Below are 25,517 nucleotides of genomic sequence, written 5' to 3'. Positions count from 1 at the left end.
GTTGTCATCCTACCTTTATTTTTAAGACCAAAACTCTGGTAACTCACCTTTTAAATTTGTATCATTCGTCAAAAAGCTTACAGAATGTTTACCAGTGATGTGAAAGCAATTAAGGTAAATCATAAATGCCATCCATGGAGGGAGACAAGGTGTCCTAGATAACATCCATTACAGCGATACCCTAAACAGAGAAATCTGTCATGTTTAATTAACGATTCATTGATGAAACCTAGAAGCACTTTATGTGGGTCATAAGTAACAGGTTCTACCAGAACACAAGGCAAGACTCCGTCCACCTCTGGCCAGGAAGTGTTTTCTAGGAGGCAGTAGTAACTAGCCAGGTGGATAAAGTCTTCTGGGGAATGTTCACCAGCGTTTGGATACTTCCCATCGATTTTGTGGAGTCTAGCTAGAATGTAATTCAGATTTCATTCTCATTGTTGTCTGCAATATATTTTTAGTCCTACCTATGATGGTACTCCTCTACCAAGATCTGCGGGCAGTTGAAGGTGTGCGAAGCTTTTTCATGTGCTCTTTCCACAAATTGTATTCCATAGTGAGGGTGATTCAATAATATTAGAGAGTGTAGGAGAGAGAGAACACAAAAAAAGTACAATTAACGTTCTCTAAGAAGCTGGCTTTTGTGAGAAACTCCCGATCCACCAAAGTGGTAGACCTTCAAATGACCCAGTGTATCTTTCGAATCTGAACCCAACACCTGAGAGTGAGCCACATGCTTGTCTCCTGAGAAAATAGGGTGGGAGATTCCACGCTATATTATTTAGGATACTTAAGCACACACTTTATTAGCTCCTCTTTATTTGCTCTGGGACCTTCTTTTACAAATAAGTTGTGGAGCATCAATCCCTGTTTAAAAATCAGAAGTATCTTTGGCAAGTATGTATAATTACACAATTACTATAGAAATAATCTAAAGACCAACAGTTATTTGCAACGTGATGGAGAGTATTGTTATTGGTCAGGAAATTACAATTAAAGAAAACACTAAAAATATTAGTAAGATTCTCCGCATGGTGGCGCCTGGAACTGTCATTAACTACAATAGAAACAAAAATAATACTAACATGACACCGAAAACTAGCAGAAAAGTAGAATGAATGACCAGAGGAAAGACATTTAAAGATTGACCCACAAGGGAACAGCAACTCATAAGGAGCACATGAGGACAAACGTACAGATATGCGAGTACTAGGGCACAAGGATAAGAGGATTCCCCAGAGTGTGTGGGATGTAACAAAGTACTAAGAACAGGAGGTGAGGTTTGGAATCCATGTTTGGCTAGAATTCGTTTTTTTCATTATTTATAAAACCCAAGGGCGGCTGTATTATTTACAGCATATTTCAAAATCCCCCGGCTAAAGGGAACAACAGAGTCCTAAAACATTTAGAGGTTGTTTTCTCAAAAAACATGCACAGATTTTGAAACTCGAATGATTTGTAAACCACAAACAGTGATACAGAAAAAAGATAACTATATATAATTGTACTAATAAAGATGGATTTAATGTATTCCTTATGGTGTACATGATTATTTTCAGTTATCTTTAAGGATTCAAATCAGATTCCGCACTGAGAAGTATTTGCCACAAAGTTAACTGTGTGGCCCACACCTTGGAATGACGAGACCGTGCCAAACACGCCTCCAAAGAGTTTGTTGCTGTTTCTGACCCTTAATAACTTGATTTAAGTTTTATAAAAGTAGAGACAAGGTTAACATGTCTGAATAAAGATGTGGGACAACAGAAGATTGGGGTACAAAAACTTTCAAACAAAAATGCAAAAAAACAAATTACAGCAATAGTTAAAGTATAAGTTGAGGTATAAAGGTCGTTCAATCAGTATAGTTACATTTCGGCCTATCATTGCTTTCAGAAATGGATGATTTGCTGCAGTACATAGATTTACAATAACATTGAATGAGTTGAAAGACCATCTATGATTTTTAAAAGGTAGCTATCTTTCTACATTTTTACATTTTGCTGTTTATCGTGGTGACAGTTTCTCCTTTGTGTAAATCTTCCAAACGTTTGTACAACAGAGGCCAATGGAGCAGGTGTGTGAGTCTAGCAGCAAAAAACAGATGCGTTTGCCTGTTAAAAGTCCTAAATGGGTTGACACTATTTTCCACTGATTCCGCCCAATAACCGAGCAGTGGGACTTAGTTGTAGCTACACCCCTGTGATGTACAGTGTTCATTCAACCCTTACTACATATGCCTGAGCTACCAAACATCACATTTAATCTGAATGGAATAAAGAGCCATTTATTGATTACATAGTAATCATTTTCTTAATGCTGAATGCATAGTGACGATCGTGCCAGCATAGACTATTGTTCTTTCAGTATTTAGAATTTTCATAATTCTTCTTCTTAGTAGATTGTAAGTTAAAAAGGGAAGGCAGCACTCCCTTTTTTGGTTTATAAATTAGGGTTTCTATTGGAGCCTTCTGTTTGTTTGGTGACTTCCTAACTCCTTCGTATTGTTCCAATGCAGCTGGTGAGATAGTTGATAGACATCTGATTGTGAGATATTGAATACCTCAACGTAGAATTCTCTACTTAGCAACTCATGGTTGCAGAAATATCACCCAGCACTGGGAGGGCCTTGTTTTCCACACCTACCAAAACGAAGATTGATTATTTCAGGGTTGAGGTTGAAAACAAGCGGCGATTGAGGGGAGGGAAATATGGTCAGGCCACAGAATGCAGTAGAGTGAGACAAGTGAGCAGTCTTCTAGGATAATCCAATCTTTTATGAAGGGACTGTAGTTCCAAACTAGAGCTGCCTGCAACTGGAATGCATTAATAAAGTATTCGCTTTTGGGAACCCCAGAACACCATCTCCCTGTTGTCTGTATAATGTGTTTTCCGTTTCTCTGAGTTCTGCTATTACAGACAAACACAATTTCTTCTGTATTTGGGAGATTGGGGTACTAGGAAACTTGACTGGCAAAGTTCGTGTAGATATAGAAGTCATGGAATAGAGTTCCTTTTAACACTTGTGATCTGGCCCAGTCTTGAGATCTCAAGCGTGTCCCATCTGTATACGTCTGGTAAGAAAAAGGCCATTTGTTTCTGTTTGCGACCTGCTATTTCTATCGGATTGAAGGCCAGCCGTGTATTGTAACTGGGGTGGTGATTCTTTGGAAAAACTGATTGCTAGACCTAGATGAATTCGGCCCATACCGCTATCTAGTCAGTAGGTCACTATTGATGGGAATATTTTAACATTAGATTTCAGTAATGCTTTTGGGCTGGGCTGAGAGCAGAGCGTTGGGTCGTTGTCGGGCCATCATTGTAGATGCCATCATAGTTTTATGACGGAATAGCAAGATAAAAATAGTTGTAAACTGTGCAGAGGGCCCCAACTTGTAACTCCAGACAAGCTTTATAAAATAGTAACGAAAATCCATTGGGGCAAAAGGCCTTATTGCCTTATAAATTCGTGACGGTTGTTCTTATTTTATGGTTTTGCTTGGTACTTTGTTTGAGGCACGATCTAAGGATCATAATGCAGACGAGAAAGCCTACTTAACAATCATCATCCTGGAGGCTAGATTCTGAATTCAGAGATTTATAGAATGATGAATGGTAAATGTGGTATCTTCTACTGGTTTCATTAGTATTGTTATGTTCGGTGTCATCCCTGCCTATGAAGATATTGATGGGATTTCTCGTTAGGATTTTCTTGAGCTTTTATGCTACAATTCACTTCTCTTTTTTTTCTCTTTCTCGCAATATTTGTGATTGGCGCATGATATCTTCCTGGCAACATATTATCAATAATTGCTCCAATTCGCGCCTAGCCTTCAATAGCTTTTTGCAGGTTTCACCCTCTTCTTTCTTATCTAACCATGCTAGAAATTTCCTGACTTGTTTCCTATTTCGTATAGCTCTCTCTGGGTGCTTAGGTCAGCCCTACTTTAATATATCAAAGGCCTTTTTGGAATCCAGGGCCAACACTGCACTATATGGGTCTGGAGTCCTAGACATGACATTCAAAAGTCCATATATATTATTGGTTGAAATCTGACCCCTGGCAAAGCCAGTTTGGTCAACATGCACCAGATCCGGTAGCAATGAAACCAACCTGTCAGCCAAGCATTTAGCCAGAATTTTTGCATTAGCATGCCCTGGCATGTTGTTTCTCACAAACTAAGCACTGTCAGGGCCCGGACAGTGGTGGATTCGACAAAAGTGATCATAGAGCCAAACTCGGACATCCCACAGTTATTAGCCCACCAGATATCCTAATTCATGTACCTATTGAGAGAGCTACTTATTGAGGGAGCTACATAAGAAGATGCATGAAGCAGCTGTGAGTGAAATGGAGCTCCCATTAAATATGCCCTCAATCGTTACATCAAAAAACTAGATATTATAAAAAGAACACAGATCACCAATAAAACCAAAATTATCTGATTAAAAGTACGTGGAGGGATATATCTTTGGATATAAAAGGATGTAAATGGTAAGCGTTTGGGCAGACTACACATATATGATCCTGGAGGGGGACCTTGACATGAGGTGGAAATTAAGATGTGCATTTAAACCAACATACTTTTTTGGAGATATTAGCACACATAACAACCTGCCATGTGCCCTCCTGCCAACCCACCAACATCCTCAGAAGGGCAGCATAGGCGTCTTTCCTATAAAAATGATATCAGCCATCAGGTATAAAACACAATAGAGCTGACTCATTAGAGGGGCTCCTGAGCAGGTTCACTGTAGCCAGAATGGGCTGCAGGCTCCTTGAGGTGCTTCCAAACCTTCCCTGCCCACTGTCGCCCAAAATACATGTGCATCCACTGCAGAAACACCTTTGCTGACTGAAAACTGTTCACCCCCTGCCACTAGGAGTTATCTATAAGTTCGCGGATATGCAACAGGGTGTTTAAATGTGGAGTCCAGGACAAAGAGAAATGCTAAGAGACAAAATGTTGGGACAGCGGCAGAATGTATGCTAGGCAGTAATCTGGGCATTGTCCTACATCCCGCTAGCATCTATAACCAGTTTGTATTGACAAAACCCAGCCGTCCTGAAACAGAGCTTAGTCAGAAAACCTGACAGTCCTCCCAGATCAGTACCCACCCACAGACTTCCCACTATATTTTTAGCAGCGTATCTTTTCCTAACTGACCTCGCTTAGATATTGGTGTCTCTTTCACATAAACTGAAGGTGTATTCCTATAGGGAAAAGAAACCACTTTACATAAGTCCTGAGTCTTCTGCTCTCTTACTTTTGTTTGCATGTGCACTTTGTAGAGCCCCACCTACCAGATAAGAGAAGGACATGGTTTATCTTCCTCTGCTCTGTGTTCTTAGCCTCCTGAAGCACACCAGAGACTTATGTCTGATTCTGCCACCTGAAGCATTCACAGCGATACGCAGATGACCAGAGTGTTACGTCTCATGAGCACGAACTGAGGTTTTATGTCTTATGCACACAAAACAGGAAGAACTCATTGTACGTCAGTGTCCAGCATAGTTTCTCTACTAATCTCACCTTCCAATCTTCGTGGTGCAATTGTGGTGAAACAGTCAAAGGGTATGGTAGCAGCATAAACAGCTTAAAGCTATGTTTTCTACTCTGCGGTGATATCTTCGGGATCTACATTGGCTCTCTGTGAAAAAGAGAATTCTTTTCAAGGCTATTTGTATAGCCTATAAGGCCTGACATCAGACTGGCCCTAAGTACTTCCAGGATCTTTTCTCCTGGTACAGGCCAAGTAGAACTCTTAGATCTAGCTCCTCACGATGTGTCATCATTCGTAGATCAAATAAAGCAAGATAGGGAGGTAGGACTTTTTCCACGGGGGCAGGAAAATGCTGTAACTCACTACCTTTTAAGCTGCATTGTTAACCATCTCTGATGCAATTCACGAAGCAGCTGAAGAACTGGCTATTTAGCGAACATGACGATTATTTTTGGCAGTTACAGTCCACGGCGCTTCGGAATAGGACTGATTTCTGATGTTCTGCTTATAGCGCTAAGACACCTTAGGGTATTTGCACACTTTATAAAATCTGTTTTCATTTCATTTCATTTCAATGTTTGGCAATCAGTGACCACCAGGTTGCACAGTTCTCAATAACTGTTCAGATATTCCGCCAGGTTGAGTATTCCGCAATAGACCCCCAACATAATTTGGGAATGTGTATCTGACAATGTCTCAAGATGGCAGCAGAATCAGATTTAAGGAATGCCAGGGCATCATTAGGAGAGTCAGATTTGTGCCACTGTTGCGGTGCAGTAGGTAGCAGGCAGCATAGGTACTAATGGAGCTGATAGTCCTCAAGTGCCTCAAAGGTCACATTAAAATCTCTGCAATGCTGTATCACCATCTTTGAATAGTTATTAAAAACTTGGGTGGCCTACCGTGTAAAGAGATTACACCAGAAGCTTAATACGCCGGAACTGCCTTGTGCTGAAGGTCGAAAAACCATTCCTGTCCTTCCCATCAGTCAGCTTACATATGAGTTCTCTTTGTGCTGTCTAAATAATCAAGGCAGGAGATGAAGGGAATTAAGAAATAAGTCTTTAAGAAAAGCTTCCAAGTCCTTCCCTTTGGATTCTCCCTCCAGTACCACCAGATTAAGGTTATGACATTGGAATCTATTCTTCTAGTCATCCACCTTGGCAATAAGGTGTTGACCTTCCTTGGTGCGGAGCTGAATTCCTTCCTTGTACTGGTAGTGTTGTCTTTTAAGGCACTCATTCTCGTTTCATTATCCTGGATCCCTTCATCTGACTCCACCATCTTAGCATTCATGACCTTGACCTGCAACATTTCTTTGTGCACTAACTTGTTGGTATCTTTCAGGCTCTTGAATTGATTCATAATTTATTTCTAGTTGTTTTACTAGTCTCCCAATTTGGTATTTTAAACTTTATAGCAATTATGTTGCAGATTATTTTTATATTATAAAGTATATGTTGATTTTTATTAGCTTGTTTCGAAATAAACACTTTGATTAACTAAATAGATTTATTGATTCACCCAAGAGGGTGATGAGCTGATCAGATTCATTGGCCAAATTGTGGCAAGTCGAGCTTCTGAATGATTGGATTGATGACGTAAATTATCCAGAGGCAATATTGTTCAAACCTGAAGGCTTGGTAGGCATTGTATATCACATTTGTTGTGCACTATTTTGCTGGTATATTTCAGTTTCGTTGATAGATTTCCCGTTTTACCCTAAGGGGTGCTGAGCTGATCATATGTATTGAGCCGACTGGGGCTAGTGGCGTTTCCGAGTGATTAGATTAAGGTCTTGGATTATCCAGAGACACTACTGACCAAATCTTACTAGTTGATAGGCAGCTTAAGCCACCAGGAAAGTTAGGTGGATGGAGGTGTGGAAACTGTGAGCAGAAGGATCCTGTAAATCATAATATGGATTATAAATGACAGGATACTATTAGAACATAGGCTGAAGAAGATAGCAGTAATCAACACAATTGAAGTTGAGCAGGTAACCTGCATCCCAGAAAATTTGCACAGGAAAGTTATAATGATTAGAGCCAATCACTCAGTTGTTAACATGAGCCTACAAGGCTGCAGGATTATGAATCGGTGACAGCATGGCCAGTGATTATTATAAAGACCCAGTCCAACATATCAGTGAGCCACAGTCATGCAGCATACAAAGAAAAAGAACCAATGACATTTGTGGCCAGTCGAGGTGAAGGTATTAGTCTTAGCAGGCCACAGCATAATTTCTCAGGTCACAGTTAAGTAGTAGCTCTACAGACGACTATGTTGCGATTGGTCAGGTTGTGCTCTCCCTCAGTATGGAGACCTGCCAAGTACAAACAAATCCCATGAACAATAGAAAGGGGACAAAAGTTGAGGGATGTCCAGGTCACTATTCCCCCCTGTATAAACAACTGCAAGTGGAAGAATCCTTGAAATAGTGATAAACCCTTGATGGAAAGGCCATCACACAATGGATGCGCTAAACAGATGTATTGCTGGTGTTGCTAGTGTTGCTGCCAGCCACCTGTCCCCTTGTCAACCGCAGAGACAGCTCCGCACCAGCGCACTCTTTCATGCAGCATGCAGAGCCCAGAAGCAGCAGGAGTCGAAGATCTCAAGCAACCAAGACTACACTGATAAGTGCAGGCAACCCATACCAACATATGAAAAAAGATTAACCCTGGGCGAAGTACTACGCTACGCTTGCGTACTTTGCGCTACTTCGCACTACGTAAATTGCACGTAGCACAGTGCAAACATGCGTAGCGTAGCAGTCATTTTTTGCTTGCTCCCGGTCCTCAACGTCAATGACATCCCGGCGAGGCTTTTTCCTAATTCGCGATCAGCAACATCAAGTTGCCGATCGCAAGCATGAAAAATAAACCTCCTTGCGAGATTCTCAACGCGGGGTGGTCAGGTTTCTCATTGCGAGTGGTCGCATATGCTTGTGACCGCTCACGATGAGAAACCACCAGTCCGCGTTCAGAAAGATGCCGCTCGAGTAGAAATCTACTCGAGCTACAGTAAACGACCGCTTGCACTGTGCAAGATGCGGTTTGGAATGATTGCACAGTGCGGACAAGCATCCGGCACTGTGCAATCAGTGCGAACAGCATTTTGCCCAGTGCACTATGCACTGCTTAGCTACACGTAGCTCGCGAAGTGCACTTCGTGTAGCTACGCATAGCGCTACTACGCGTACTACGCCCAGGGCTAAAAAAGATAGCAGTCGCAGGACAACCAATAAAGGGTAGCTATAGCAAAGAGCAACCACTAGGAAAGGGCACCTGTGTTTGACAATTGTCCCCCCTTCTGGTTTCTGTCTTCAAGTAATGATACGTACCAATAACAAGTACATTTCAGATTGGGGATTTATATGTTTGGGTCTTTGAATGGCGTTGCCTGAAATTAATTTCACGATAAATTACTACCTCTACAACCATTCATGTTAAATTACTACCTCTACAACCATTCATGTATATTGCCATCGGGCAGCCTTGATCAGTTTTAGTCTCAGCTACTATCTTGCAGGAACTGAACAGATGTGCTGATTGATCATTTGGGATTTTTTCCTGCTAACTGTAATTAGTTCCATTGATTCCTCCCTTCCACCAGTTTGTAGGAACAGCAGCTCTTCTACATATCCTACATATCCTACGTGCTGCTCCAGCAACACCAATATCAGATGAGGTACTCTGCAGTGCCTCACTGATATTTTGATTTCTTTATCTAACTGTGATTACTTCTCTTCTTTGATTTGTCCCCTTCATTTTGATTGCCTCTTAATTACTCCCCTTACTGTGCTTTTTCTGTCCTGAGCTTTGGTGCCGAAGTCCTTCCTAAATACTGATATTTAGATCATGAGTTTCTTCGCCTCCAGACCAATCTTTCTGCTATGCCAGCGTTTTCCAGGTATGGTCATTGCATTCTCTTTCCGTCTTAATAGCAGCTTTTGGGCATTCCTCCATCTCATACACCCTTCCTTGCCTCTTCTGTGTCAGCCCTTCTCCTGTTACATTGAAGTCCACGCCCCTTTCCTAGTTTTCTTTCCCTCAGCAGTGGTACAAGATCTCGTGACTCAGAAACAGTACTTTTTGAGGCTATCAACAATCCAACTAGACTAACCATACCCTGTGGTTAACATGTCCTTCTTATCTTTCTGTCCAGTCCATACTTTCCCTCATTCCCTCATTCCTGTTATTCCTTCCTCTTATCTTGGCGACCTGTGTTGGCCCTCTTGCCACCAGACAAGCAGTAAAGATTGTATCTCACAGAAATGTACCACTCTAAGCCCCTAACGGTTCCCTGGCTCTTGAAACAAGCTTCACCACAGATTTACTCTTGGTCTTTGATAATGTATTCTCTCCCAGCCTTTGCATCAGAATAGTCTACAAAAGGAGGCAAAGGTCTTCTTTTTTTCTTTTTTTAATATGTTTTATTGTTTTCACAGATACATGAACAGAAAATCATTCATTGACTCAAGCCATAACAGTGCGTGGTATCTCCCCGAGTCTATTCATTAAGTACATTGTAACATTACATTCACGATATCACCAGTGTCATACCTTATGCAAACGGGGTGAACTGGCACGTGGGTGGTCACAATAGTCCTGCGGTGTGTTAAGTATCGTGGTCTCTACTCCCAATGACTACCTCCAACTAGCAGCCACTGGGGGGACCCATCCTGTGGCGTGTGACCCAACCCTGGTGTCGCGACTTTGCGTGTCAGCGCAGTGTTAGCTGCGGGGCCTGGTGGCGGGACTGATGTGTCATCCTCGCGCCTCGGGGTGGACATGAGGCCCGTTGCCGCCCTATCTCGGGACTAAACCCGTTTGCCCAGTGTGTCCATTGTCGTGCCAGATGCGCTAGTGTGCATCCCCCCACTCAGAGAATCCAATGTATATATCTCATATTGCGGTCGAGGTCGAGTGAGACAGCCTCGCCGTAGACACGTGTGTTTAAGTCTGATTATCTGATCAGCGTGCCTGTTAGCGTGTTAGCGGAACCGTCTCAGCCCTCAGGACCTAAAGCTAGCTATATAGACAAGAAATCAAGGGAGAAAGAAGAGGGAAATTTGTAACATTAGTAGGAGAAAAGGAGAAGAAGAGATAATTGAAAAAAAAAGAAAAAAAAGGGGGGGTAGTCAACTTGGAGGTGTGTGGTGCGTGATAAGGCGAGAGTGCGTCAGTTTAATGGGAGCTAAGAGTGGCCGCTACTTGCTGTCAATGTCAGCGAGTCCGTCCACATACAGTCAGTACAGCGGTCGGTGGGTGGGTCGTGACGGGGGCGGGGGGCATATTCGTGTAGGTCAACCATGTGCATGTCAAGCAGGCTGCGGGCGCCCCAAACTGGTGTTTCATGCCTGCATCTAATGGGGCCTCGATGTCCATGGCTTATGGCCTCTGCACTGCAAGCCACGTCATGGTCGTGTCGGGAGGGGTGTTAGTCGAGGGAATTCCCTGAGTCAGGCATTCTCGGTGGAAGGAGCTCAGTGTCTCATCCCAAAGAGTCGCTATGGGGAATTTCCGAAGTCACGCTGTCTCTTCGTTGAGGAGTGTAATGCTCTCCGCCCTTGCCCAGTTGTCCAGGGAGGCGCGCCAGTGTTCAACGAGTGGTGGCTCTTTGCGCTTCCAATGTTTGGTGAGGAGTCTCTTAGCTGTGATGAGGCCTAGGTCCCAGAAGCGGGAGGGGAGTTTGTTATGCTTTTTCCTCTTGTAGAGGCCTAGTAAACATGCTTCCCATGTGTATGGTATTTGCATGGCCGTGCTTTTCTCCAGTAACGGAAAAGGAGGCAAAGGTCTTGATGTTCCTCACATGAAAGGTGTAGTACATTGTTAGTACTTTGCTGGTTGTCTTTCTAAGAATACCTACTTCTCATATTCCATATTCTATGTTCTACTCTGCCTTCTCTCTGTATGTTCCACATTGTGTCAGTTTACTGGTTGCTGCTGTGGTGGATGGTCTGCTCTTACTCTACCACCTTTCTACAATAAAGAAACCTGTCAAAGTCAACTGCTGTATGTGGACATCATTTCTACAACAAAAGGCACAATCTGTTAAATCGATTGTTTCACTCTCAAGCACATCTTTGAATTTAATTCATCCTTAACGTGTGACGTTTGTATACAAACCTCCAATAACTTTTTTTTTAAACAAATTCTTTATTGGTTTTATCAAGACAAGGAACATGTAGAAAAACAGCCAAACCAAAAAGATACAGAAATGTGTGCACCATCGGTCTGCAATGTACATTATAGTATTGAGGATTCAAATGTAAGTAAGAAAAAAAGGACTTAAACCAAACTCTCATGTACGGCTCACTCTCGCCCCTCCAAAAGTTGCATACCACCCTCCAAAAGTTGCATAGTGGAGATGAGAGTATGTATTAGTATGAATGGAGAGCACATAACAAAAGGTACTTTTGAAAATAGCAGGCAAGCAATCAAAGATATATGTGAAAAACATCCATGGCATTACACCAGGTGCAATTATACTTTCCGTAGCCAGGAGATGTGACATTAGTGGTTCCCATATATCTCTGGGTGTGGACGTGGGCAGCAGAAGCTACACATACAACTCAAGTTGAGCATTTCAGTATAGAGGAGATTCCAACCAGTTCTCCGCTGCAGAGTTCTTCCAGTATCTCAGCAACATGCCACAAGTCTGCTAGCTAGCAATAGTGCTAAACCAGTAAAACACGTTAATGAGCAGTGGGAATCTGCTCAATCCAGCCCAGCAGTGCGACCTTGGGATCCATCTTTAGCTTGTGGCCTATCATAATAAATGTGGTGGACATAACCTCACTGCAGTATAGTTGAACACTGACATGACTAGGCTAAGTGCAAGAAGTCTTCCTTCGGGTGTGCCATCTTGCACATTTTGAGACCACCTTAAGGCCATATTTCCAATACCTCATGGGAGTATAGTAAGCTCTTTGTAAAAACGTGGGATGGGTTATACGAAGCATACTACTCAGGGAGAGCAGTTCTAGTTTGCACGCACCTTGGAGATGATAATATAAACTAATATCAAAGGGGGTGAAGGGCGGTGTCCCCCTAATATCTGCAAGCGTGTTAAAGTTGCCATTTTTGTATAACTTCTACAGTATAGAGGATAATGGTTTATTATTGTGTATTGCTTCACTAGCAGTCTTGGATGGTAAGGCAGGGGGAGAGCAGAAGACTATAAGAGATCTCGACCAGTTTTCTCTCTCAATCTGTCCCAAACTCTTAATAGTACTAGCAGTAGCTTCAATAGATAGTCTACACCGGGGGCTGGGGTGCTAAGGTCGTGTTCTCAAGCAGTGATTTTAATGGTATAGGGCAGGCGCGGTTCGTCCATTGGGGCGTGGGGGCGTAGCCCCCCCTGCCCGACGCCGCCCGCAGCTCCCTCATGACAATCATGTCAATGAATCAACATGATGTCAGACCGCCGGGCGGGCGTCATGTTGATTCATTGAGATCGTACAGGCGGCAACACAAGTAAGCATGCGTGGGGACGGAGGGTGAATTTTTACCCGTGCCCACGCATGCACACTTGTGTTTTTGCGGCGTTGCGCATGCGCATCAGTAGCCCTAATGGGCGTGCTGTGGGCGAGAGGGTACCTGTGCCCCTGGCGCCAGGATTGGCCAGGGGCGCTGTGAGCCTGTGACGTGTGGGGAGCAGAGCCCAGAGGTGGCGCGGACCGGGACCGGCAGCAAGGTAAGAGTGTGTGTTTTTCTTTTCTTTTAAAGTGTTTGGTGCGAGCGTGCGTGTATGCATGAATGTTTGGTGGAGAGTGTTGTGAATGGATATGTTTGTGTGTATGCGTGTGTGAATACATTTCTTTGAGTGTTGTGCATGTGGGGGGGGTCGCCGCCGGCCTGAGTGGCCTGGGGCACGCACTTGCAAATCAGTTTGCGCCTCACCACTGTAAAATGTCACCAGCCGCCCCTGGTATAGGGCCTATGTTGTCAACCTCTACAGCAGTATGAGGCAGACACAGATGGAACCAGCAGCAGGCGAAGTGTGCCTTTTTATCTAAATAGTACAACTCGGGACCAGGTGCCTCAAACCCTCCACTTTAAAAGGATAACATCAGCGTTTCTCAACTATCCCCGGGCACCTAACCAGCCCATGTCAGTCGAATCAGTTGAGTTTTAAGTGTTTGGAAAAGGTTCTATTACGAGGGACGCGATGCTCACAAACATATATTTATTTTATTTATTTATTTTAACAATTTATAGAGCGCGGCGTATACCCGTAGGTAGAGCAGTTTCGGACAGATCACTGTCTTCATGCGGGACATTCAGCCCGCCAATGATAACGGGAGTGATAACCAGTGTGTAATCTGCAGTGTATCCATTGTGACACCATCATTTTCGCTAGCAGTGAGATCGATATCCTAGTTAATACGTATTCCTAGGTACTTAAGAGATCCTCCACACCATTACAGTGGGAAGTTAGGCATGAATTTTATTGTATTATATTAGTGAGGGGAAAATCTGCGGTTTACGCCAGTTGATAGTATTTCAAACAGGTTACCAAGACATATAAATTCCCGCAGTGAGTTCTTCAAGTACAGGGTCACATCCTCTGCACACAAGGAGATCAAAAGATGTCTGCTAGCGTACTTGAGGGCATTATCTGAATAATGTTGGCAGAGCTTCAATGCCAGCGGCCTCAGGGCTACTGCATACAGGATAGATGACGAGGCATCCCTGTTGGGTCCCTCTTGATAAATTGTTAATTCGCTACAGGGAATCATAAAGCAACCTGATCCATTCTATAAAGCTAGGGGCACACCAAGCTAACTCTGGGTGGTAAATGGAAAGTCCAACTCCAGGGAGTCAATGCTTTTGAGGCATGCATGAAAACAGCTGCGGTATCTGAGCTTGGTTCGAGCCAATGCATGATAGCAAAGAGAATATGCAGGTTATGGGCAGTCGATCTGCATGGGATAAACCTGGTCTAATCAGGGAGCACCAGTTCGGGCAGGAGAGGAGATAGGTAGTTAGCAATAATTTAGTTCGAATTTTATCAATGCAGTTTGAGTGATAGAGGTCTATATGATTCACATTTGTTAGCCAGTTTCCCCTGTTGCAACAGGCAATAAGGAGGGCCTAGTGCAGTGTCAGAGGGAGGATAGTTGCACTCTGGCTTCCTCCTAAGCGGGAAATGAAAGAGTAACAAGGATATCTAAATATAGTTCATAAAATTCGAAGAGTACTCCATCAGACTCAGGAGCCTTGCCCCTTGGGAGAACACCTATTGCGTCTTTAATTTCATCAAATGTAAATGGCTGTTCTAGAAATTGTTGATGTGTGTCGATCTAAATCTCCAATGCTTGACCTCAGTTTCACTAAAGATAATTTTTACTTTGCCCGGTTATTTCTGCCATCAACTACAAATTCTTTTCCCTTTGGGATAGGGAGTGGAAGGGGAAGGGGGATTGAAGACCCCTTTGCACCCATCCCTTGCTCTACTTGAGTGTGTGCAAAGATTCACTCATTGAATAAGAAATATCTAGCCATTGGTGTCCAACGCTGTTGAAGGGTAGATCCATTCAAGATTTTAATGCTAACCACTCACTGTGCAGATAAGCAAATTTAGAACCGTTGTATTTCCTTTTATTGTATTTATTGAGTTTGAGAGCACCTTTTATGGATGCTCTCAAAATCTGTGATGGATTTAGCCTTTTTGGATAACTGTTGGATACCTTTACTCTTGAGGTTGATTTTGCTAATGGCAGAATTTACACCACCATAATTTCTGGATACCACCATCTCCTTACAAAGAGAACATTCTTTAGCTAACTGGAATAACTCTTAACCCTTTCCATGCTGCCGTCGGCCATTGGCCGATGGCAGCACTACCTCGCTGGTGCTGCCGTCGGCCAATGGCCGACGCGGCCCTGCCCGTTTTGTGGAAGTGCCGCACTTCTGCAAAATCGGCGGCGCAGCCGAGGGGTTAAACCACTTTCCTTACTCACTTACAAGCAGTTGAGTATTGACAGAATAGCCTCCAAGCCTGCCATCTTCCATGACTACCTTCTTGGACACCTCATCAAACTGATTCCCTGGTAAGATATTTCTCTGAGTACCTTAAAATAGCTCTGCAGCTAGTGATCCTACTCAGACAGATTAAATTCAGGTCCCCCAAATTTCTACAGAACTCTTTGCTCTGTAATGGTAACAGAAAAAACCAAGAAGGAAATGGAGACAAAGCTTAGTAGTCTTGTCAAACTGTGCTTCAATTGTTGAACTTTCTCTTGACATGTGTATGTTGGCAGAGACTTCGAGAAAAGGATATGAATTACTGGAGTTTGTGCAGGCGTGAGGGATTGAAGCGAAGGGGCTAGACCCAAGTGATGCTGTGTATAGGCCCAGGAAGTCTAATGGTTTCTGGCTTATGAAGAGTAACAAAGCACCATCAAGCCAATAGGGATAGTGGTAGTAAGACGAGGAGACAAAAAGGTACTAGTCGAATAACTTGTGCTTTCTCTCTGTGCATTTTCTATGTTTAAGTCTTTGTTTGCTTGGTTTTACCTCTAAGTTGCTGGCTTCATTGGATATATAACCGGAAAGATTTCGTATATGCAGACCTGCCAGGAGAAGTTTAAGAATTTGGAGAATTCTGCACTTGGCGAGGCAATTCGACAGAATCGAGGTTTACCTTCTCGGTAAGTACCACTGAGTTACATTCACAGATATTTGTATTCAGTTGGTGGGACTTACTATTTGCTTACTCCTGAATTTCCAGAAGTAAATCACAGCGACTTGTGGCAGATAGTCTTGTAAAATGATTGCGGTCATTATGTATCTTAAACATATTCACACGTTCTGTTGTTGGGCATTAACAGTGAAGAAAAAACCTTTTTGCTGGAAGTAATGTAAGTAAAATGTGTGGTGTGAGTATTTCACTGCTATAATAGTATATCAGGTCATAGCAACCCGTGTGATAAAATGATATTTAAAAACCCATCACGCTGCATGTACTCTCGTCAGTGTAGTGCTCCGGTATAGACAGTTTAAAGTTCAAAAGGGGATGGTTTATTTTCCTTCTTGTTTGTCACGTACACATTTACCTAGCTCACTCTTAAAGATCATTCTATTGGATCTTAACCAGGACCACTTACGTTCCCCTCCTCGCCCGCAGTTGTCGCTTCCACTCGGAATTTCCTGTTTGTGCTCTGCAAAGCAGCTCCAAGACTGTGTCCCTCAATAGTCCTCTGAAAAAAAATGCACACCAGCCAGAGGCGATAGTCATTCAGCAAAGATGGAAAGCTGCCAAAAATGGGAATTCCAAATATGTGAATTCCAAATATGTATTGACAAATTCCAGTGTCGCAGTAGTTTTTAAACAAGCTTGTGTATGCAGGCCGTACTTGATGTGAAGCTGGTCTCCGCTGTCGTGTTATCATATTCTAGTCACTGGTGAGAAGGAAATACTGCGCTTTAAAGTTGCTTAAAACGGAAGCATAGACGGGCGTAGGTTGGCCATTAAGATTGGCAACAACAATAACGCTGCCGTGTTACGTTACAATACATTATACAACAAGCAGGGTGTTTCAGTGGGGCCTAAGGGGCATTGGAAAGGGAGATGAATGGGGTTTGGTAGGGGTACTAGGTGAGAGAAAATACAATATTTTCTAAAATAACAAACATTTCTGAAGACTTTCGAAACACAGCGTGTATGTTTTCGTTTGTGTGTATGCAAAAATCCTACAGACACCTATACCCGACTGAAATCCCCTGTTCCCAACAATTTACCAGAAAAATACATTTTTTAGGGGGCGTAACGCCCTGAACACCCCCCTGAAGCTACGCCTCTGAGCAGAGACGACACATTTTGCACCCCGAGCCCACCTGACCTCTCTCCTCTCCCTCCCACGCCTAAGGCCCCTCTCGGCCACCGTCCGTCCTCCTCCCGTGGTATCGCCTACATTCTGCGTTCATGTTCAGAGTTTCGTTCTCTGTGAGGGCTGGTTGGTACCAAGAGTCGAATTTTATTGTGCATAGAATCCGACCCACAATATATAAACACATAAACATGTATGTGTGAAATAACTAAAATCACTTCTTTGCTGCCGGTCTCTTTTTGTATTCCCAGCTGCGCAGGAGTCGTTGCAGAACTACAACCCTTTAATGAGGACCCACAAAATCTGAGTTCATGATGAGTGGCGCGTGGCTCAGGCTGCTGAAGCGCAGACACTTCCGGGCGATTCTAATAATGCATACACGGGATTGTGGCGTGGTGTTACAGCGGCTTTGTGAGATACAAAACTCATTTTCAAGTGTTCGATGTACAAAGTCTTTAGTTTAATCACGTTTCTAGGAGGCTTCTTACAACGCTGTAAACATTTTATTTAACGCAAAATTATCTTTTATATATACATTTCAACGCCGTATTGGTGCCATGTCCTGAAACATCTTTCCTGTGTGTTTTTTGTGGGCGAAAGATGTTCTTTGATACTGGGTGCAAAGTGTTATTTCTTTTCCCAGTGTTAGCAAGCCTGTGCGTAAAATGGTTTGTTACACCGATTCTTGAAGCTACTCCTTCCTAGGCCTACAAATTACCGCCCTGTCTAGGAAATGCCAGGAGCTCCCCGTTGACCCCATAGCATAGCTGTATAATTGTGACGGAAGCAACAGCATTCCCGCACCTCTAAACGTATTGTGGAGTCTGCCCTGTCTGCTTAGAACCCTTCACTTACAGGCAATAGCTGGGAAGCCAGATAGTATCTTCTGATGTCTGCCAGTTCTAGCCCCCGTCGTATGGTTATTGTGTGCATTTATCAAACGCTACACTTTTGCTTTTCCTTCCCCATTCATAACTCCTGATGATAGCTTGCAAGGAGGTGCTGAAATCTCTTGGGCAGAAATATGGATAATATTAAGGGCATACAACAATTGGGGCAAGGCGGTCATTTTGAATAAGGCACTCCGGCCCATCATCAAGGGGGGCAGTTTACCCCAGGCCTCAAGTTGTTGGTGCAGCTGATGTAACATTGGGACTATATTAAACCTCCAGCTTCTCGTCTGATCCAACAAGACAAATAGTTAGTTATTGGGAGTATAACTGATGTATCCCAGTTGATCTTGAGGCCACAGTCTCCTCCATGAATATGTGCATGAGGCAAGGAATAGAGCAGTTCGGCGACGTACATACAGCAAAGCATCGTCTTCATGGTTATGATGTGCATGCAGGCCCCGTACCTGGGCATCAGATCAGATCCATTCTACTAGAGGTTCTACTACTAGTGTAAACAAGAGAGGGGAGAGAGGACAGCTCTGCATTGTGCCTCACTGTGTTGGAAAGGGGGGCAGCAACTCTCCATTTACCCTCACCATGAGCCTTGGGAGTTCATGCAGGTGTTTTACATATGCCCGAAACTGAGGAATAATATTAATTTCCTCAAGGGCTATGTATGAATATAACCATTTGACCATCAAACACCTTCTGGAAATAAATTGAGATTATTGCCTGTGGTTCACTGCAGCACTGTGCCAAGGCCAGTACCGCTTGCACACAGGATATACAGTGCCTTGTTCTCCTATTGGTCATGAAACCGTTCTGGTCCCAGTGTACCACGGGTCAGATTACCCCCACCAGGCACTTGGCCAGCTCCTTGGTGAGGATTTTGGTTTCAATGTTTATCAATCATATTGGCCTATAAGAGGCACAGTCATCGGGGATTTACCCTGTTTATGTATAACTACAACATGGGCCGCTTTATGGTAATACGGAAGGGTCCCCGTTTGTAGCAGGGCTAGATGGTAAGCTTAACGGTTTAAAAGTCCTTGGGTGCCCAGGGTCTTGCCCTTCGGTATGCCATTATAGCTCCCACGATTTCCTCTTCCAATTTCGGAAGGTCCATTGCCTCTTTATGTTTGGGTTGCAACCTGGGAAGGGGCAGGTCCTTAATATTGAGTCTATTTAATGCCCGGACCACTAGTTTCCATTTCACATACAGCTTTGTGTAATAGTCATGAAATAAGCTGCTACCCTGTGGGGGGTTAGTTACCAGGCCACGGTCTAGGTGTTGGATGCTTGGAACAAATCTAGCTTTGGCATTCATATTGGTGAGATAGTATATCAATGTAACTGCTTTGTCTCCGGCTTCATAAATTCTGTATTTGGTGGCCAATACTGCCATTTTAGCCTGCACCCATACTTTAGTTTTCAACGCCTCTCTAGCTGGTTTCAATCTTTGAAGCCAGAGTTCTGACGGATCGGGAGACGTCCTTCTCTAGTTCCTCTGATTCCACTGTTGCATGTTCAAAACCCATAACCTTTATGCGGTTTCCTATCTTGTATTGTGTGTGTAGGAAACAATGTCCCCTGATGCCTGCCTTAGGAGACCCCCACAGAGTGATCTCAGATAGGACTGAACCTTTATTTATTTCTATAAAATCGTTCAGTAGCTTCTTGAGTTACTTCCTGAAAGTTGACCTCCGACAGAAGCCAAGTAGGCAGGCGCCAGTTTGCTCAGCTTCCCCCCTTCGTGGAGTCCAATGGTCCGTTTGACAGGGTAATGATCTTATAAGCATCTTGGGAGGATTGTGACTTTCTGTAGCAATAGCTGGGGCAAGGATGTAGTCTAATCTAAGTTTAGTGTGGTGCCTACGTGAGTAGAATATATACACATGGTCATGAGGGTGCATGATTCTTCAGACATCTCATAAGCCCACTGATTGAGTATATTTTCCTAGCAGAAGGTTGGGCTATTGGTGGAGTCCAGTTTGAGCACCAGGATTCAAGCAGCACAGTAATTGCCACTGGGAGCACCCTCATTTTGACATTATATTTGGGCTGTTCTTGTCAATCGCCTCCAATGACGATGCCCCCTCCATTCTGTTTGTTAATCTATGTTTTTGTCTTGAGTTACAGCATCTCCCGCTCTTCAGACTCAGACCAACCAACTGGTTTGGTCCCTCTGGTCTCCTCCACCTTTATGCCGTTCAGTCAGTGAGTTTATGATCTAAGTAGAGCAAGGGTACTGCACACTATCTGAGCCTAGCTCCACCGGTTCAGCAGTTCCCCCAACAATTCTGGCCTTTCAAGGCTTCGAGAGGGGATACCAGTAGAGGCAGAGCAACCGCAGGCCTCTCAGCCCGTTTGAAGCAGTGAATTGCGATTCTCCTATTAACATGACCAGAGAATCTGGATTTCATTAAAGACTCGGAGGCTAACATTATGCCTTTCTCCAATCTTGGAAAGGGATCAACGCTTATGACTTCCCTCCATTCGCAATGATCCAGAGACTACTTCAGAAAGTGAGACAAGAACACTCCTCAATTGTCCTAGTAACTCCGTTCTGGCCATCCGTTCTGGCGTGGTTCCCAACAACTCTCGAACTAACCTACGATTTTCCCTTCCTAATTCCTCCTCTGATAGATCTTCTCACAGACGCAGACGGTCAAATTCACCCTCTTGTTCAAACAGGGAATTTGAACCTTCTTGCTTGGAAGGTGTCAGGAGATCTAACGATCTCGCAAGACTTTCGTCAACAGCTTCAACTCTCCTCGGAGAGTCGTGGGCTCCTGGAACACATTACCGATACAACAACATTTGGAAAGTCTGGTCACGTTGGTGCTTGGAAAGGGATTTGGATCCCGTGGAAGCACCTATCGTTGATATAATTAATTTTCTTGGAGAACAATTCGATAGAGGTTTAAGTTACAGATCCCTCAATTGTTTTAGATCTGCTATTTCTGCTGGACATTCTGTAATTAATAATAAAACGGTAGGTAAAAATCCTATTATTTGTAGAATACTTAAGAGTATCAGACTTAGAAGACCTCCTCAACCGAGATATCAATTTCTATGGGATGTTAATTTAATTCTCGACCTTTTCTGTTCTTGGCCAATTAATTCTCTTCTCAGCAGAAAGAATCTTTCTATCAAATTAGCTACTCTTCTTTGCTTTATTTCATGCAGAAGAGTCTCTGACGTTAAAGCTCTAGATATCTCTTATAGGTCTTATGATATGTTTGGAGTTAAATTTGAAATACATAGAAGAACTAAAACTATGTCAGACTCTATTTTCTATCAACGATTTGATAGTTGCACTAAACTCTGTGTTGTTCAATGTATGAAAGAATACGATGTGAGAATGAATTCTCTTCGCCCTTTGAATGTATCTCAATTACTCATCTCTTTTGTTAAACCCCACAAAGGAATTTCTTCTTCCTCTATTGCTAGATGGGTTAAGATAGTCATGAAGCTGGCTGGAATCAATTTGGATGTTTTTAAACCCCATTCTATTATTCTATGATGGTGCCTGTGTGCAGACTTGGGAGCTGGCACTCTGGGCATGGAACTGAATGACAGGCAAGCGGCACACTGCTGTCACGCTTCCTGTGTATAGCCAGTCTCCTGAAAGCATAGTACAGAATAATAATACATTGACCCGTCCGAAAGGTTATTTCCAGTTCACTGCAGCCCCTCCTCCAGCGATATGCCATTGGAGTGGTAGGAGAGTTGCTCACTAGGCGCATGACGTCACTACTGGCATAGTCTTGCACAGGCATTCCTAATGCTCTCCGGCGTAAAAGTTCTGTAATGGCCTACTTTGGAATGGACAAGGGTATGCAGGTGCATAGTTTCTGGGAGTGTCACTTCGCAGTTGTGTAATACCCGTTCACATGTTTCTGTGAATATGTTGTTTGCTTTTCTTTGGTATGTTCTAGGCAACTGAAATGGATGCACAAGCAATTAGCCTGATCCATCCTTTTATAGAGTTCAGATCATTTTAAATCCAGTAATATTGATAATTTTCCTGGTTTATAACATGGCATTTTCGAGCACCACTTAAACTTTGATTTCTAAAAGGTCAAATGTATTTAATTAGTTTAGAATATACCGGCGAGGAGAATAAGTTGCACTGCTGCCAAATTCCTTGAAAACTTTACAAATGTCTGTCGAAATGTGTTCATGTCCTAGGTTTGCGGGCCGAAAGTCGGAGTTTACAGACACCGAAGGCGCGCAGCAGTTCCCAGCAGCCGCGCCCGCAGCCGAGGCGCCCGCTTCCTCCATGTATGCTAGCGAGTACAGCAGCTCGGACGAGCAGTCCAACTACGAACCGGTGCCCTTCAGTGCCACCCTCAGCGAGTCCTCCCCCAGCGGAATCTCGGACCACGCTGCACAAGGTAAAGCCCCTGGCAAGAAGTCCGGATTGGAGCAGGAGGGCACACTCAATGCGCTTTACTTGACAGAACATGTCTGCTCTGTACTGAGTAACCTGTGACATGGTGGTCTGGTAACTTCAGACAGGTGCTTCCTATCCTGTGGTCCTAAGATCTCAGGTCCACTGTGGACGGTCACGGGCAGGAAGGTTGAAGAGCAGGATGCAAGACGCAACCTCTTTTCACTGTCCATCCCGCAATACCTTGTTACTTCTTACAGCTAAAGCACAACTTAAGAGTTTAATTACATTAAGATTTGCCATATAATCAGTCGTTGAGAGGCTAGTTGTTAACTGCTTTTCTGTTGGACGAACTGTTGAATTTTTGCAAGAATACCATATGGGTTCCATCTGTAAACTGACTGGTGCACCCTTGAAAGCAAGAGCTATTCTTGCAAGTGAATATTATGATTAATCATAGCGAGGGGAATCAGTGTGTAAAGAACACGTTTTGATCACTTCACCAAAGTCTGAGCAGGAAAGTCACAAATGTACACATATAGTCTTTCACCTATGATTGGCTTTTATATCTGAAGTTCCTGGAATTCGCACAGATTCACACAGGGAAATAAAACTCAAAAGTGCATTTTTGATTTTCAACTTTATTTGCTGGTCTACTAGCACATTATTTTTGTACTTGGAGAAAGCTTTACCCTACACTTCACATGTTTTAGGGTGTAGCCTCTCCATTTCGATATGATATGGATTTTTGTGCTTACCATTAGTAGATATGAGTGGGAATATTGGTGCTAAAAGTTTCATATTACTTCCAAACTTGCACGTTTGTAGGTAGTCTCCTAATTTGAGACCCACCAACCCCAATCTGCACATGTGGACATATTTATTTATTCATTCAGAAAAATTTGCCATAGAAATGTAGATTCAATATTTCTAAATTACTGACACGAATTTGCTCACGTAAATAATGTTTTTTTGCACCCATAAGTACCAAATAGATACAAGAATACCTTACAAAATTTGACCCATTCTCATTTTTATTGACAAATACACACTCGGAACATTTTAAGAGATAAGTCGCTGAAAGGACGTTGCAGAAATCGAATGTATAATTTGTACTGTAACTTATATTGTATTTTTATATTATAATTGCCCCCCACAAGGAGGCTGTTTTAGTGCAAGGTGTTCAGCAGTAACTTTGTTTGTACTGATGAACGTTTTTCACATCCCTGCTGCAGATTTGAACGACCTGTAGGTTTGGGGTTTTATTCAATTCCTGAGTCCTCCCATCATTGGCTGTGCTTTGTTGAAGACCGATCAGTTGCGTGCACTCCTTTCAGTCTGGTGATCTCACCCGTGAGCCTTAGAACACTTCATTTCACTGAGTGTAATTCAAATCATCACTCTGCAGATCCTTCCTGGCAGCCAGTGTGTTCTTTGATGCTGTGCCAGATGTCCAGCATTGCAGTTCATAAGTGCAGCCTTCTGACAGGCACACAGAGGCAGGACGGTGCCTCCTGCATCGCTTCTTGGGCTTCTCGTATGTCTGAAACCTTCCACCTGGCTCTCCAGTACCTCCCCTGCTCCACTGAGTTCTTTAACGCCACTGCCTGAAAACTAGTATTCGTTTCCTTGAAGTCAGACCATTTGCATCAGAACCCGGGAAGGGTTAAATACAAAACAAGGGATTTTGCAGAAGAGCCCACTGGGTGTAGGCTTCTCTGTGTGGGTGCGTGAAGCTCATCTGGTACTCATGGTAACAACATAAGTATTGTTCTGTGAACAATGTTACTGTAATTTCTGAAACACCCCCAGGCGTGCTCAGTAGAACAAGAAACTATTATTGGCAGTCGGTTCTCGGTGTACTCGCTGCCTCGCTTATGTGCTTTCTCATTGATGTCACCCACTGGGACCGGTGACTAAGTGAAGATGATAGCATGCATGTAGTGGGGTGAGGCGTGTCCCATTCCATTTATATTGCGATCACATTGATACTTTACAGGGTGTGTGAAAGCACACCTCTGATTACATCCCGACATTCATAGGATCTTCATATTACATTATTTATCCCCACTTCTGAGCATTGTTTAGAAGTATAAATGCACTTCCTGTTTGATTATAGAGCTAAAAGCCTACTCTTACCCCCCTATGTCCTTTCCCAGTGCCATAAGTAGAATCTGCTGTGCTGCAGCCTTCTACGTAAAAGAAGCCGGCTATTGCTGGAGGTAGAATTCCTCTATATGGTAAATCAATTAAAAACGACTGCAACCTGCATGATATTTGAGAAAAAGTAAAGAAAGGTGTAGGAAGGTGGATTAATTGTAGGGAATACTCCTGATGAGTCAGGGCACCGTCTGACTTAATCCGCTCATCTACTCTTTGGAGTACAGCCTGATAGCGAAGTTGGTAGGCCAGAAGGCATCCCGTATTATTCCCTCATGTGTAATAGCTTTGCTTTACACGTAACAAGGCATATTCTGCTCTGTTCGTTTCTATGGCTTTTAACTTCTTGTGGGCTGCCAAAGTTGACTTTCGGTTGCCAGCGAACCAATACGCTTATGAGTGCATTCGAGGTCCCTGACCGTAGCCTCAAGCTGTGCTCATTTATTACATCTGTCTGTATTAAGGTGTGCTGCTATGGCGATATACTGACCCCGCACCACTGCCTTTAGTGTGTCCCACAATAGCATGATAGATGTAACCGGTGTGTCATTCATAGCTAGAAAGGTGTCTATGGTGGCTTTAATCTCTGTAAGCGTGCTTTCATAGGTGAGGAGCTTAGTGTTAACACGCTAAGTTCAGGGGGACGTAGTGAAGCTAAGTGGTGTGAATTGTAGAGTGACAGATGAATGGTCCGATAGAACAGCTACCCCAGTGTCTACTGCAG

The 25,517-nt window shown here is 43.4% G+C and overlaps 1 protein-coding gene across 1 annotated transcript in view; it reads left to right on the top strand.

Moving 5' to 3' along the window:
- OCIAD1 (OCIA domain containing 1) overlaps window positions 1–25,517 on the top strand; it is a 231,002-nt gene that overhangs the window by 160,022 nt on the left and 45,463 nt on the right. Inside the window, exons 5-6 of the mRNA XM_078678957.1 lie at window positions 16,039–16,165; window positions 22,432–22,637. Of these exons, the coding sequence (XP_078535083.1) occupies window positions 16,039–16,165; window positions 22,432–22,637 (333 nt within the window). The remainder of the gene's footprint in view (window positions 1–16,038; window positions 16,166–22,431; window positions 22,638–25,517) is intronic.

This window comes from Lissotriton helveticus, chromosome 2_2, assembly GCF_964261635.1.
Source record: "Lissotriton helveticus chromosome 2_2, aLisHel1.1, whole genome shotgun sequence".
NCBI classification, from domain to species: Eukaryota; Metazoa; Chordata; class Amphibia; order Caudata; family Salamandridae; genus Lissotriton; species Lissotriton helveticus.
The sequence above is the reverse complement of the archived record's forward strand: the minus strand, read 5'-3'. Positions and strand labels throughout refer to the sequence as shown.